General features: G+C 47.9%; 1 protein-coding gene across 1 annotated transcript in view; it reads right to left on the reverse strand.

Moving 5' to 3' along the window:
- DCLK3 (doublecortin like kinase 3) overlaps positions 1–2397 on the reverse strand; it is a 32368-nt gene extending 29971 nt beyond the window's left edge. The window contains 2 exon segments of the mRNA XM_038571341.1: positions 561–878; positions 880–2397. Coding sequence (XP_038427269.1) covers positions 561–878; positions 880–1977 — 1416 coding nt within the window. The 5' untranslated portion in view covers positions 1978–2397.
- Positions 2398–15812: the final 13415 nt, after the last annotated feature.

Raw genomic sequence — 15812 nt, forward strand, 5'->3', positions numbered from 1 at the left:
TCAACGCTGCCTGGACAAGTACTATTGCTATTTCTCTTTTGTAGATGAGGAAACAAAGGCCCAGAGAGGTGACACACTTATCCTAGGGCAAGCAACTAAGAAGGCCAGGTTATCTGACTCCAGAGCCAGCCTCCTACACACCTCACACAGGGGCCCCCGCAAGGCTGAGCCTTTTGAATACCCTTGACAAGAGGGTCTCTTCAAAAGGCCGTGGGGGGAGAAGGGGGGTTCCGGGGGAGGGTGAGATCGAGCCCACAGGGGAGGCTGCCTGGCACCTAGGCCAGAGGATGGGCCAATGCACAAGGGGTTACGTCCACTGGTCACCGTCCGGGCCGACATATGCTTCTCCCAGGAACCAAGCAGCACCTTCTGTTTCGCTGACACTGGAAGGTCTCCTTTTCAATGCCTGGCTCGACCGCAGCCTATCTCAGGAACTCAGGCCCTGTACCCCCGGCTTGGGACGCCGGTGCCGGCAGGGCAGGTCGGAGCGGCGCGAAGGCCGGGTCGGGGAGGGCGGGGAGGGCGGGGAGGGCGGGGAGGGCGGGGAGGGCGGGGCTTACCAGCAGGTTCTCGGGCTTGAGGTCCCGGTGGACGATGCTCTTGTCGTGCAGGTGCACGAGCGCGCGGCACAGGTCCAGGAGCAGCAGCGCCGCGTCGCGCTCGGCGAACCTCACGCTCTCGGTGATGGCGTCGAAGAGGTCCCCGCCCTGCACGTACTCCATGATCAGGTAGACCTCGCCCTCGGTCTCGTACACCTCGTGCAGCTGGACGATGTTGGGGTGGGACAGGCTCTGGATGATCAGGATCTCGCTGTGCACCATGTCCTCCTTGCCCCGGAGCCTGGCCTTGTCGATGATCTTCATGGCGTAGGCCTGCCTGCGTCTGGCGGTGCCGGCACTCCTTGACCACCGCGAAGTTGCCGTCGCCCAGCACGCGGCCCGCCTCGTAGTGCCGGTGCACGTCTGCCGCCACCAGGCCCGCGGGCCGCCGCCTCCGAGCGCCGCGAGGCCCCGGCTCCGCGTCCCGCCCGCCCTGCTCGCCCCCGCGGGGCTGCTCCCGGGGCCGCCACGCCCCCCGCCGGCTCCGGCAGGAGCTCGGGGCCTCCCTCCCGGCGCCTCGCAGCCCCTCCTCCCGGAGCGGCTGGGCTTCCCCCTGCTCCCTCTCGGCCGGGGCCGCCGCGGGAACGCGACCCTCCTGACCCCGGGGGTCTCTGTCCTGCTCCTCCTGCTCCTCCTGCTCCTCCTGCTCCTCCTGCTCCTCCTGCTCCTCCTGCTCCTCCTGGTCCGGGTTTCTCGCGGGCCTCCGCAGCTCCTGAGTGCGGTTCCTGGGGCTGCTCCTGGGGCCCTCGCCCTGCCACCCCCCCTCCCCGGCGGCAGGGTTGGCCTCGGGGGACCGCCTGCAGCTCCGGGTCCTCCCCAGCTTCTCGCCGGCGGCGGCGGGGGCGGCTGCTGCCGCTGCTGCGTCGTACCTGTGGCACCTCCCCAGGTCCAGCTCGCTGGTCCCCAGGGACAGCCGCTCCCTCTGCGGGCCCTGCTGAAGCTCCCTTTCTCTCTTGCACTTCTCACATCGGATGATTTCGCCCGACGTCCTTTCAATCTCCACGCCCAGGTGTTTCTCTCCACTGGCAGGTCTCTCCAGGGTGGCTTCCCTGGGCGGCCTGCCACCCAGCTCAGACTCCCACTTGCCCCCACCCCACTTCTTCTGGGGCCTCGCCCTGTCCTCCAGAGCTGGCTCCACCGGGGCCTTTCCCTGATGTCCCATGGCAGCCTTGGACCGGGCAGCCTCACCGCAACTCTTGGCAGCCTCGGTCTCCCCGCAGGGGTGACCCCCTCTCAGAGCCTTGCTATAAAGCCTGCTTCTCAGCCTTGGGGAAGGGGCTCGGCTGTGCTGGGTCAGTGTCAGGGCCCGGGCTTTGCTGGGGTACAGTTCTTCTATAGCTACCTGAATGTTCTTCAGGGTCAGCGGTTCTTTGCCCATGGCTATGAAGGCATCCCCTTCCCTGAAGAAGTCAGAGACACTCCTGATCTCCCTGCCCTTGAGGTTAAAGAGTTTTCTCACGCGATCGTTCTTCCATCTGGGAAAGCCCAAGGATTCGGAGATGTCCGCCAAGAGCTGCTCAAAGTTCTGCACGGACCGTCTGTTGAGGAGCAGGGTGATCTTCCGGAGCGGGTGCCCACCCAGCTTCACCACGGTCACCACCCTGGGCTTCAGCGTGCTACTCTCAACATGGACCGAGTGCAGGCCATTCTGGGGGCTGAACACAGGCACAACAGAGCCACGTGGCCCCAGGAGAGGTTTCTCCAGATTCCCTCGGCCAGCAGGCAGCCACGTGCCCTGCAGCTTCCGCTCGGTGATTCTCGAGCTTAAAGATTTTAGAGGATGGTCACATAGGCCTCGATGTCCTGCAAGAAGAAAATGACAACATGGTGTCAGTTGTCATGGGTTCAAAGAGTCTTCACCAAAACTTTACTAAAGGTCACTGATTCTATTGTGGTTTGTAAGTGTGATGTTTGAGGATCTGCCTGAAACCATGGAGCCTGTGCACCATGGGTCTAATCCTCAGTCTCCCCTATAAGAGATCGGGAATGCAGGACTGAGTCAGCATTGTGCCTGAGTGGCTCCCCCATGCCTTGCAGGAGCCCCCAGTATGGGCTACACCTTGGGAGCTTGGGAGTCCTCACTAGGTGAGGCCTAGTCATGGGAATGCAGCTTCTGCTACCCCAAAGTGAGCTATCTTTCAAGGACACACAACTGAGATAAAAGGTCCAAGCTTGGGGCACCTCAGTGGCTCAGTGGTTGAGCATCTGCCTTTGGCTCAGGGTGTGATCCTGGGGTTCTGGGATCGAGTCCTGCATTGGGCTCCCTGCAAGGAGCCTGCTTCTCCCTCTGCCTTTGTCTCTGCCTCTCTCTGTATCTCTCATGAATAAATAAATAAAATCTTTAAAAAAAAAAAAAAGTTCCAAGCTTTACCGCTCAGGAAATACCAACAGGAGGTCAGAACATTCTGGAATTTTTTAAAAACCCAAATCTCACCCACCTCTTTGCCAAGAGTTTTCTAAGCTTGACTTTCAATTCAAGGTGAGGTGATGATGTGAAAAGGTGAAGACCACAGACTCTGAGACAGATCTGGATTTGAATCCTGACGTGGTCACTGACTACTTGCGTGAATGTGGGCAAATTACTCATGTTTCTGTTTTTTCATTTAGGAAGTAGGAATGAAAACACCTTCCTTCCAGGGCTTTTGTGAAGAGCAAATGGGAAAATAATTACAGTTCACTTCAAGGAATGTATGGGATCCAGTAAGGGCACAGTAATTGCAGTTATCAACACTGTCCTTACAGTCTCAATATCTCTTTTGTATGATAATTATCATTTTGGTAGCAATATATTGGTAAGGCAAAATTCATTTGGGGTCAGAAGAACTCATGGACCAGCATAACATGGCAGGTATTTCTGAGTGGGTTGCAAAAAAAAAAAAAAAAGAAAGAAAGAAAAGAAAAGAAAGAAAGAAAACAAAAGGAAGGGATCCCTGGGTGGTGCAGCGGTTTAGCGCCTGCCTTTGGCCCAGGGCGCAATCCTGGAGACCCGGGATCGAATCCCACATCGGGCTCCCAGTGCATGGAGCCTGCTTCTCCCTCTGCCTGTGTCTCTGCCTCTCTCTCTCTCTCTCTCTCTCTCTGTGACTATCATAAATAAATAAAATTTAAAAAAAAAGAAAACAAAAGGAAGTTGAATGAAGTTTTAACTGTTGGTACAGAAACTTTCTTCTCCAAATGGTTTGTCTTCCCAATATTTAAAAAAAAGGGAAGAAAGAAACCAAGGTCATATTAATGTTCAGAGCTTTTATAATGAAAATTCACTCATTCTCAATGTATTTCCTAATAAACTGCATAAATGAATAAAACAAGATGTATTTCCTGATCAACTGTGCCCAGCCAGAATAAAGCAGTTCAGGCAAAAGTGGTTCAATTTCCATTTCGGCCCAGGTCAAGAAACAGGAAATGACAGAATGTGTCACTAAGTTAAACCATGAGGGTCGCCTGCAGATTACTTACGTTACCCCCGCAACCCCCACAGGATCCATCTGTCCTACCCTCCCTGTAGGAATCTGCATTTAGGCTTCCTTTAAAAAGAGGTTAAAGATAATTATTTTTATGTGCATTTGAATCGTAGCAAGAGCCCCAGTTGTGCCAGGATGCGCAATTTGGCCCAACATATTTACACAGAATGTTTTTTGTTTTTTAATTATAACGTGCAATCTGTTCTGAGATGATTTCCATCTAGAGACAGGTGTCAGATTAGATGACAAGTAGTGGCTGCTACTGATCTCACATGCCATAAATTTATGAGCTTAGCACTCTCATTTACAGTTCAACTATTTACAGACATCTGTTATTCCTTCCCTTCTCATAATCTCTAATCTGCCTCCATTTTTGTCTGAGAGAGTTGAAAGAAAGAAAGATCTACAGCAGTAATACTGGTGTGTTTTCTCACAGGGATAGTTAAGGAAGGATAACAAGGAGGATGACCTACCAATGTGTGTGTACAAGGGGACTGGTATTGTCATTTGTTTCCCTTGTGGCACTTCTCACAGAGTAGGACCTGCTATACTGGTCAAGCTAAGTCAATGGAAAAGAATTCGCTGTTCCAGGGAAGGGAAAGGAGAGGAATTTTTCAGGGGAAAATGAGAAGGACCAGAGAGGATTTGATGAATACACTAGGGCTGCAGGAAGAATTTAGCATGGAAGGGGGTTCAGGACAGTCCCAGAGAGGGGTCCAACATGGGATGCCAAGAACCGTATAAGCGTACTCATAAAACAGGACAGACGCTAGTAGTGCTCACACATTGAATGGTGACCAAGGATGAGTGAGGTGAGTTGTGATGGGACCTGTGGCCTCAAGGTCACAGTGAAACTATGGATTTGGGTATGATGATCGAGGACTTGGCCTTGTGGTACCCAGAGTTAGGTGCGGGAGGGTCACACTCTCTGGGGATTACAGTGCCCAGCCAGATTCAGCAGACCTGACCGCAGATCCAGCCCTGATTCCTGGTGGTTAGGAGAGTAAACTGGGAACACCCTACCCCTAAACCCACGAGAGACTCCACCAGAGTGGCCCCTATTCCAGGGCACAGGCACAAAGGATGTGAAGACAGAGTAACTCTGTTCCACCACCATCAGGCACGCTCAGTCCACTGCACAGACAATCACAAACTCATTCAAATATCTGCCTCAGACTACTGGGGAGTACTAGGAAAATACAACTGCAAGGTGCAAGCCCTCCTCCTCCCCACCTTAAAAATCCTTAGTCCAGAGGAAAGTTTTCATCTTTAAAAGTGAGAGAATAAAATCAGGAGACTCTGAAAGCCTGGTCTTTAAGCAGAGAGAGCAATCACTAGGGAGAGGAAGAATACAGCACAACCTTTGGGTCTCAGTCTCCAGCAAGAGTCCTCACCTCCTGAGGGCAACAGCACAGTGTGCATTTAGGCTAACTCTAAGCAGCAGTGTCCTGGTGCCTACCCCCATCAAGCCAACCAGAAAGCCAAAGACCAGCCTGTGTCTACTTATCTCCAACAATTTACAAAATTGATTAAATGGAATCATGTGAAATTGTTGGTATGTCCATTTTGACCTGCAAAAATAAATGGAAATTTCACGTGGCTCAACCTAAAATGATATAGGATAATAATCCCCACTCTGTCCCTACATCAACCACAAATAGTTAAAGAAGGTACAGATAGTGGGGGAAAAAATTAAGATTTTATTTATTTATTTGACGGAGGGAGGGGGAAGAGAGAGAGAGAATGAGAGAGCACACAGAAGTAGGTAGAGCAGCAGGCAGAGGAAGAGGGAGAAGCAGGCTCCCTGCCCAGCAGGGAACTTGATGCAGGATTCAATCCCAGGACCCAGGGATCATGACCTGAGCCGAAGGCAGATGCTTAACCAGCTGAGCCACCCAGGTGCCAAGATAGTGAAAAGTAAATACACTACTTCCCAGTCCTCAGTCACCAAGTCTGCATTTTCCCAGAAAGTGACACAGAAAAAGATGCTCTTGTAGCACTTAGGTTTTTTAAGTTCCTACAGCAACATATAAATTGGCCTTAACTTGGCAATACCGCTGCTTTTGCCTCATGCACCCTAAATACAAAAGTTTATAGGGCTTCACCCCAGAGCAAATCTAACCCCCTAACATACACACACACAGCAGAATAAACACTGCTTTCGTTGAGCCACTCCTCTGCTCAAGAACCTACCGTGGCTCCTTATTATCTTCCTGGGGAGCCAAACCGAAACTCCTCAGCTCAATATGTAAGAACCTCCATAATCCAGTAGCCCCCACCCAACCCAACCCACATACCCCTCACTCCTTACACCCACCCAAGCCTCACCATCTTGTAAGACCTGGGACCCACATCCACTGCCAAACCTTCCCTGACATCATTTTCACAGTCAGCTCTTCTTCTGAAGCTCTGTTCCTTAAACCAACACTTCACATGAATGCTTGAGACCCAATACTGGCACTTGGACCTCTGGTCTCCCCTTTGGTACATCTCAGTTCATTGTTAATTCATCTTCACAGGTGTAAATATTCTCCCTCTCAACTGTACATAAGCTCCCCCTAAGACAGACATCATGGATTGTGTAAATCCCCCCTATTGCACCCTAATAACAATAGCAGGCACTGCAGACTTGGGGAACCAGACTCCAACCCTAACATCCAACACAAGTACCAAGTCTCGGTCTGCCAGCTCTCCTTGTAGACAACTGAGTGTTACTCCTCTCAACTTTGGTAAACATCACACCCCAGACCTCCCAAGGAGATTAAATAAGAGAGGTGGAAGAAAGCATCATCACAGATACCCATTTACTACAAGGAAATCTGCCAAAGCAGCGTTTATAAAGAGGGGCTGATGCAAGTAGGGGAGAGCAGTACATTTTTTCAGAGTTTGTGATAGCATCATTTTAGAGGCGTGCAAAGAACACCAAACACAAGGTCAGAGACCTCAGTTAAGCCCTGGTTCTAGCCATGTGATCCTAGGAGAATTATAGAATCTCTCAGTCTCCACACCTGCTACCCACGATACCTCACTTGTGCTGAAGGTGGCTGGCATGTGTTTGTTTTCTTCCCTCTCCGAAAGAAAACAGGTCTTGTAACCTTGTATTTCCCCCAAATCCATTGTACATCTCGAGAGCAAAGAGGAAACTATGCTAAATGTGACTCAGCAGGTGAATTTGTCATCCATGCAGTGATTGAAATAGAAAACCTGTAAGGACAGGATCATAAGAGGAACACTCCAGCAAATCGAAGCATACAGCAATTCTGGAAGGATAAATGAACTTCCTGCTCACCAATCCTAGGATTCTCTAACTGGTGCGAGCCAGGACAGGCAGGAACTACACAGGCGTTTTGCTCTGATTGCCTCTAACGGCTCTGGCCCCTGGCAATCCTGTCTCATATCTGCTGCCATGATTCAGATGAGCTAACATAACCTGATTCTACAAGGGTCAGATCTACACCTTATCATGCTGACCAGGCTACCTACCACAATGCTGGGAAGTCACATCCATCCAGTTTCCTGTGTGATCATTTAAGAATACTTTGTTTAGGCTGCTAATCATGGAGTGTAGGATCAAGAATTGAAAAACAGAAAGTACCCTGCTAAAATTAATCTTCTACTTGCCTTTTTAAATCAGAACAAAAAGAGTATACCTCTTCCTAGTCATTTTTAAATCCTAACCCATATGTCTAACAAAGAAAAACTATGTCTGAGACGCCTGGGTGGCTCAGCAGTTGAGCGTCTGCCTTTGGCTCCGGGCGTGATCCCTGGGTCCCGAATTGAGTCCCACATCCAGATCCTTTCAGGGAGTCTGCTTCTCCCTCTGTTTGTGTCTCTGCCCGCCCCCCTCATGAATAAATAAATCCTAAAAAAAGAAAAAGAAAAGAAAAACTATGTCTGAGGTCAGCACTTTGGAATTCTCACCTTGGTTCCTAGAGAGCTATAAGGACACATGAGAAAAAGAAATGGGATTTCACAGGTGTGATTAAGTAATACGTCATGCATAAGTAATACATAATCACTTGTTAAGCATTTCCAAATTATGAGTACTAAAAGACACAGAAATTGGTATTTCAGGGACACCTGGGTGGCTCAGGTGATTCCAGCCTGCCTTCGCCCGGGTCATGATCCTGGAGTCCCAGGATTGAGTCCCACATCGGGCTCCCTGCATGGAGCCTGCTTCTCCCTCTACCTATGTCTCTGTGCCTCTCTTTCTCTCTCTTTCTCTCTCATGAATAAATAAATAAATAAAATCTTTTTAAAAATTGGCATTTCAAAACATCTGGTAATATGCAATACAACAACAAAAAAATTCCTATAACCCCCTCCTGGCAGGGACACTCCTCCTAAAATATTTTCCCTTTTATCAACCTCATATTTCTGAGTGGTTTCACCAGACTGATCACGTGCAGCCCCAGGACACAGTGCTGAAAGACTGTTCACTTCCATTCTTTTGTAGAAGATGGAGAAGGACAGGCTGGAATCATTTTCCCTTTCACTGAGTAATCGTTTGTCCTGGGCTTTTTCCAGGGGCTGTTTGGGAACAAACTCATTTTGTTCATATGCAGATGATGAGGCAGGAGAAACATTTGTGAACTTACATTTGATTATGCAAACATCCCAAGGAGGGTTTTCTAAATGAATAAAAAATTGGAATGCAGCCTCTAGTCACTAAGCCTCAAAAATGCTACTGTTTTGTAACTTGCAAGCCTGGTCAACGTACGTATTGATCAAAGCTAGAGAACTTAATAAAGGTAAGGTAATAAGATGAACCTGTCCTGCTATTTATTGGCCATCATTGCTGATGACACTTCAGTCTCTAATTAATGCTGTCACTACTTAATCTTTATTACCAACAGCACATCAACTGAGACATCAGAAACAGAGTAATTAACAGAGTAATTCCAGCTCTCATCTCAAAGGTGCCCCTGGTCAGGGTTGTCTTTTAATCTGCTAACCTACTCATGCCAATTTTCCTATATACCTCCCAGCGTATTGGCACAAGAACCTTGTATGATCTCTGAGTGAAGGATATTTGCCAGTCCTTGTTATAGCCCTCCTAACAGATGCCTGATACTTTCTGCCTAAGCTACTCACTGATTTAAAGATGGAATTTGCCAAGTAAACACAAAGCAGAATCAGACCCATTAATTCAGATAACAGGTAGTTGCCAGAAGGGAGGGGTTAAGGGTGATGGGCAAAATGGGGCAGTGTGAGGGGGAGGTACATGCTTCCCGTTGTGGAATGAATAAGTCATAGATATGAAAGGCACAGCACAGGGAATATAGTCAATGATATTGTCATAGTGATATATAGTGACAGATGGGAGCTACACTTGTAGTGAGCACAGCAAAACATATAGATTACTTGAATCATTATGTTGTATACCCAAAACTAATGTAACATTGTGTGTCAACTGTATTTAGTTAACAAACAAACAAACAAAAAAATCAATGAAGAAAAAGAAGAAAGCTCAATGGATACTGACCAGGCAAAACTAACAGTTGCCTATACAACCTTGTTATGGGTGGAATTGTGTTCCCCGACCCTTAAATTAACCTGAAGTCCTAATCCCCAGTCTCTCAGAATGTGATAGGATTTTGACAGGGTTTTCACAGAGAAAGTCAAGTTCAAATGAGGTCCATGGGGATCCCTGGGTGGCGCAGCGGTTTGGCGCCTGCCTTTGGCCCAGGGTGTGATCCTGGAGACCCGGGATCGAATCCCACATCGGGCTCCCAGGGCATGGAGCCTGCTTCTCCCTCTGCCTGTGTCTCTGCCTCTCTCTCTCTCTCTCTCTGTGATAACTATCATAAATAAATAAAAATTAAAAAAAAAAGAAAAACCAACAAAAAACAAAAAACAAATGAGGTCCATGGAATAGGCTATACTCCAACATGACTGGTATCCTTATAAGGAGGTTAAGTTTAGACACAGACAATTGTACAGGGAGAATGCTGTGTGAACATGAAGACGGTCATCTACAAGCCAGGAAGAGAGGCCTACAGCAGGTCCTTTTCTCATGCCATCAGAAGGAACCAACATTGCCAGTTTCAGATTTCAGACCTCTAGCCTCTGTAACCATGAGACAATGTATTTCTGTTGTTTAAACAAAACAACAACAAAAAGAACTTTATTGTCCTAGCTACTTTGGAATTGTGATTAGTTAATGATTTTTTTTTTAAGATTTTATTTATTTATTCATAAGAGACACAGAGAGAGAGGTAGAGACATAGGCAGAGGGAGAAGCAGGCTCCCTGCAGGGAGCCCAATGTGGAACTCAGTCCCAGGACCCCAAGATCACGACCTGGGCCAAAGGCAGAGACTCAACCACTGAGCCACCCAGGTGCCCCAGGAGGGTTTTTAAGTGAACAAGCTTACATATCTCCTCAATTTCAAAGCTCACCCCAACCCCTTTGGTAATGCTCCTCCCTTTGCCCTTGCGTTTCCCTGCACTCCGATCCCATCCTGCACACGATACCCACCTCATCACCATATCACACTTCTCACTTCCTCTTCTGCTGGTTTTATTTTGTCTGAAGAACCTTCATGGTCCATGCAAGCAGAAAGCACTTTCCTCTCTCCCCAAACATCCCAAGACACCCCACAACAAAGAGGACCAGTGACCAAGGGATAACAAAGAGGACCAGTGACCAAGGGATGAACTTTTCCCCACTGTCGCTAATGTGCCTCCTTTGGTGTCCAATTAAACTGGCTAAGCCAGCAGCTCCCATCCCTGATGTACTGTGTCCCACAGGGCAGGATTTCTCACATGTTAGCATACATACACACACCATCTGGGGACTGTGTTCATGTGCAAGAACTAATTCAGCCAGTCAAGGTCTAGGGTAGGTCCTAAGATTCTGCATCTCTGACAAGGTTCCAAGTGGCACCTATGTTGATGGCTCATGGACCACACCTTGTGACATACAGATACAGAGACAAGCTCCAGAGTATCCTTCCGGGAATGCTGGTCACCTATGAGCAAATTCAAAGCGGCCCATAAACCAATTCTTTAAAGTAGTACATAACCAACAGAACCTTTATTTTCATAATGTGAGTAATGAACGTATGGTATGTAATTAAGACATGACGTCACCAGTACAGTGAAGCAAAGTCCAGTCAGGATTTCCTTGCCAGAGTTTTCATTTAAGTACAGTACACATGGGGATCCCTGGGTGGCGCAGCGGTTTAGCGCCTGCCTTTGGCCCAGGGTGTGATCCTGGAGACCCGGGATCGAGTCCCACGTCAGGCTCCCGGTGCATGGAGCCTGCTTCTCCCTCTGCCTATGTCTCTGCCTCTCTCTCTGTGTGTGTGTGACTATCATAAATTTAAAAAATTAATTAATTAAAAAAAATAAGTACAGCACACAGAAATGAAGGGAGGAGTGACCACTTTGACCACTCAAAGTGGGTCAGCAGCACTGGACTCACCTGGGAGCTTCGTGGAAATGCAGAATTTCAGGCCCCACCCCAGATCTCCAGGATCAGATTCTGCATTTTAACAAAATCCTAAGGTGGTCTGATGCATATCAAGTTTAAGAAGCACGGCTACAGGGGTGCCTGGGTGGCTCAGTCAGTTAAGCAGGTGCCTTCAGCTCAGGTCATGACCCCACGGTCCTGAGATTGAGCCCCACATGGGGTTCCTTCCTCACTGGGGAGCATGCTTCTCCCTCTCCTTCTGCCTGCCGCTCCCCCTGCTTGTTCTCTCTCTCTCTCTCTCTCTCTCTCTCTCTCTCTCTCTGTCAAATAAATAAATAAAATCTTAACCAAAAAAAAAGAAGAAGAATCACTGCTACAGACTACCTCTTGCATCATCAAAATGGCTAGCAGGACCAAAATATGCAGACCACGATGGGAGAGATTACAAAGTCCTTGGACTAGTGTATATCCATTTGATTAACCCTGAAAGTATGGCAGCATGACCCAACCAGATCCAAAGTGGGATCCAGGAGCAGCTCTGGCCCAGGGGTGGGTTTATTTCTCTGGAGTCTACATGCGCCAGCTGCCAAATGAGCATGAAACGGAGTGAGAAAAGGGGAAAGAAGGAGGTGTTTCATGCACAGGCATCAGACTCCTGGGAGGAGGTAAGAGGATAAGAGATAGTGACAAAAGAGGCAGTGAGTGGAATGACATCTGCACCCGTCCTCCTGATCCTCAGAGCACAGGGTCAATGAGGGACACTAAAGAAGCTGTGTTTCAAAAGCCTGTGTAAGGCTCTAGGATCCAGGTGATGAGGCCCTAGAGGAAGCAAAGGCAGCAGCCCTGCCTTATGCAACACAGCAGAAGAGGGCAAAGTGCAGCCTTGGGGATGCACAGACAGCAGGGGTGGGGGAGTGAGGAGTGACTTAACCACTAGAGAAAGAAAAAGAGCCACAGTGTACCCAAGCACAGGTGACATCCTGTCCTGGGGACTCAGAGGACACTGAGGTCCTGTGTAAGCAGGTGGGGCCACTGGAACTCCACACTAAGCATTAATATTAACGTGGTCTCATTTGCTCCCATGGCTGGTGAGGCCTCAGACATTCCAGGGACCACAAGAATAACCATTTCTCCCAACAGCTTCATCCTCTAGATGAACCCTTTTCCTGCTTTCAAATTATTTCATCACAGGAAGCTTTTATGCTCCTCTTTTCCCCTTTGACTCCATGTTTGCTGAACCTCATCAGATGCCACCCTGTCACTCCTGTTGTCCTTCTTTGCAACATCCAAAGCTTCCCCTGGGGACAGCTTATCTTCCCGTCTCACCCTTGGGTTTAATGTTTCCTCCCAACATGCTCCAACTCACCCACGATCTCATCCCTGGGGTGTCACCTCTCACTCAGTAAAATTCCAATGGAGCATGGCTCCCAGACTGTTGTTGTCTATGACCTGGATTTTTAATCCCAATTGTCTGTTGCAGCTCAAGAAACTTGATTTGGGCTGAATTTTGCTTTTCTCGGTGCTGTTCAGGGAGGCTCTCTGGGTATTTTCGTTTGGAAGGGGAAAGTATAGTCTCTAGCTGACTTAATACCTCCAAGACCTCATATCTCCTTTCTCTGGCTGGTTATGGCACCCAGGGGCCTTCTTCAGACCACCAGTCCCCACTGGCCTGTGTCCTAACAACATTTAAACACACTGGGCTAGGTAGAGCTACACCACAGTCCATTTCTATAGGTGAGGCTGCAGAAATAATTCTTTTTTTATATATTTTATTTATTTATTCATGAAAGACAGAGAGAGAGGCAGAGGGAGAAGCAGGCTCCCCACCGGGAGCCTGATGGGGGACTTAATCCCAGGATCCCAGGATCGTGATCTGAGCCAAAGGCAGATAGATACTCAACTATTGAGCCACCCAGGCATCCCTGCATAAATAATTCTAAGGGCAAACTCCATGTTCTTTTTCCTAAAGAGACTAAGCACATCTGTCCCATTTCTACATCTTCATGCTTTGGTTTGGATGGATCTCCGATTGATGGGAGACACTGAAAATATCTGAACCATCTGAAAGTGCAAATCCCTGTGGACTCTGATGCCTCGTTTGTCAGCTGCTCATCTGTGAGGCTGGTGAACACCTCCACTAAGCAGTATCGTACAGGACAAAGGAGGCACAGACCCTGCAGATTCCTTAAAAAGCACTATTTAAATCATTTTGACCTCTTGTACAACATACAATTAAATAGCAAACAGGTAAGGCGACTTAAGAGGAAATGTTTCCCCCAAAATACACAGTTTTCCCTCATATTCAGGAGTGATGACATATTTGAAAAATATAGGGGCCTTTTACATAAAATAATGATAAGGGAATACTATGAATTATTTTATGCCAATGACTAAGACAACTTAATAAAATGGATGGATTCCATGAAAGATGCATATTACCAAAGATCTCTCTGGAAGAAATAAATAGCCTGAGTGGCTCCACTGTGCTCTTTACCTGAGGTTTGGGTGCATCAGATGGAGGAATAACTTTCCATAAATATGGAAGACATAATCATTACTTGATTGATTAGGTTTACTAGTAAAAAATTCTCAGAAATTGCTTACGTGGAAATATGCATCCTTTGTAAACAAAAGTAATGCCTTGGATCCATTCTAAGAAGGAGGCAAAGGGAATCCTAAGGAGGCTGTGAGAGCAGAGATTGTGTGGGTGAAACTCTTTGTATGTTAGAGCTGATAGGCCAGTAGCCCAACACCCTGTTTTCAGATACAAACGTAGACAAGAGAGGGTAGGCAAAGGGGCCCAATGCCACACAGCCAATTAGTAAGAACTAATACAATCAGTGGCTTTAGACAAATTTAGGGGTGTCATTTGTAACCATGGAATAAAGCAAAGCTCATGGGATCAACGAGAGGAAACAGAGCAGGACGCCAACTCAACAGGACCTAAGCAAAACAGCCTCAGTTTAGCTCTGCCCTAATTGTTAAGGCAGCCAGCATCCCAACTGGGCAAAATGAAGTCACACAGTGTTCCTGCAGCTGGCAATAAACAAGTGAGCTTTTCCCTGATATCCCCGTAGACAGGATGATCTAAAAACACAACTCCCCAAAGTGTATTAAGATTCCAAACAAAGAGTGATGTTAGTATAAAGCAGATTAAGAAATAAACTTTTCTTCCTGTAGGGAATTCAAACTGCTCAAACTGAGTTTGGTTTTCCTCTAATCGAAAAGTAGGGAAGTCACCAGGCCAAGACCCTGGCTGCAACAGGCACCATAAAGCTCTGGCAGTGGCCCCAGTACCACCCTGAGTGCCAGAGTCAAGAGGGACCTTGCCTTCACCTCTGCTGGCAGAGTACCAGTGGTCCTCGCTGCCATGGGAGCCTGCATGGCCACCACCAGCCTGGCCTCACAGGATGGCTGTGAAGGCTGCAACAAGATGACAGGCATAAGGTCACCTGCATATGTAAGTACTTGGTACATCATCATTAAATCACACTTACAACAGTAGCACCAAAGCAACTCTGCTTTGGTGGATACTAAGAAGCTGGATGGCTTCAGCCGGTTGGGCATCTCACTCTTGGGGTCATGGGATAGAGCCTCCACTGGGCTCTATGCTCAGCAGGTGGGTCAGCTTGAGATTCTCTTCCTCTGCTGCCCTCCCACTCACGTGAGCATGCAAACACCTTCACTCTCTGTCAATAAAATAAAGAACTCTTTTTTAAAAAGAAGAAGCCAGCCTCAGTGGGCAGAAATGTATACAGTTCCCTCAAAGAGCCCAACTGCTGCGTGTAGGTCTTTTGAGAGCATCATTTATAAATGTTTTAGCAAAGCTCGGTGCCTTCAGAGCCTTGATAGGAGTAAACCTTGCAGTTTCTATGGTTAAGCCTCTTTGGGAACCCTTGCAATGCGCTCTCCTGGCATTTGCCAAAAATATATCATTGGCAGGGATGGCATCTACTAAATAAAGGGACCTTGCATGGAGCCTGCTTCTCCCTCCTTCTGCCTCTCTCTGTGTGTCTCTCATTAATAAATAAATAAAATCTCAATAAAAATAAATAAATAAATAGACCTTGTTTGGCAAGACTCCAAGCATACAGACCTAATGCCAGGCAGGCGGCAGGTTGGCAATAAACAGGTATTGTGTGAAAGAATCCAACAGATCCATAATAATGTTAATGAAAGCAACCTATCGCTTGAGTCCACAAACATCAGGAAGTTCCAGGATGACTAAAGCAATCCTGCACTTTCCATGTTTCTGCCCCCAAGTCCATTTAAAGCTACTCAGCCATCCATATCCCATAGGGCCAGAACAGTCATGGATGCCGGTGTCCAACTCAACC

The sequence above is a fragment of the Canis lupus genome, chromosome 23 (assembly GCF_011100685.1).
Source record: "Canis lupus familiaris isolate Mischka breed German Shepherd chromosome 23, alternate assembly UU_Cfam_GSD_1.0, whole genome shotgun sequence".
Classification (NCBI taxonomy): domain Eukaryota; kingdom Metazoa; phylum Chordata; class Mammalia; order Carnivora; family Canidae; genus Canis; species Canis lupus.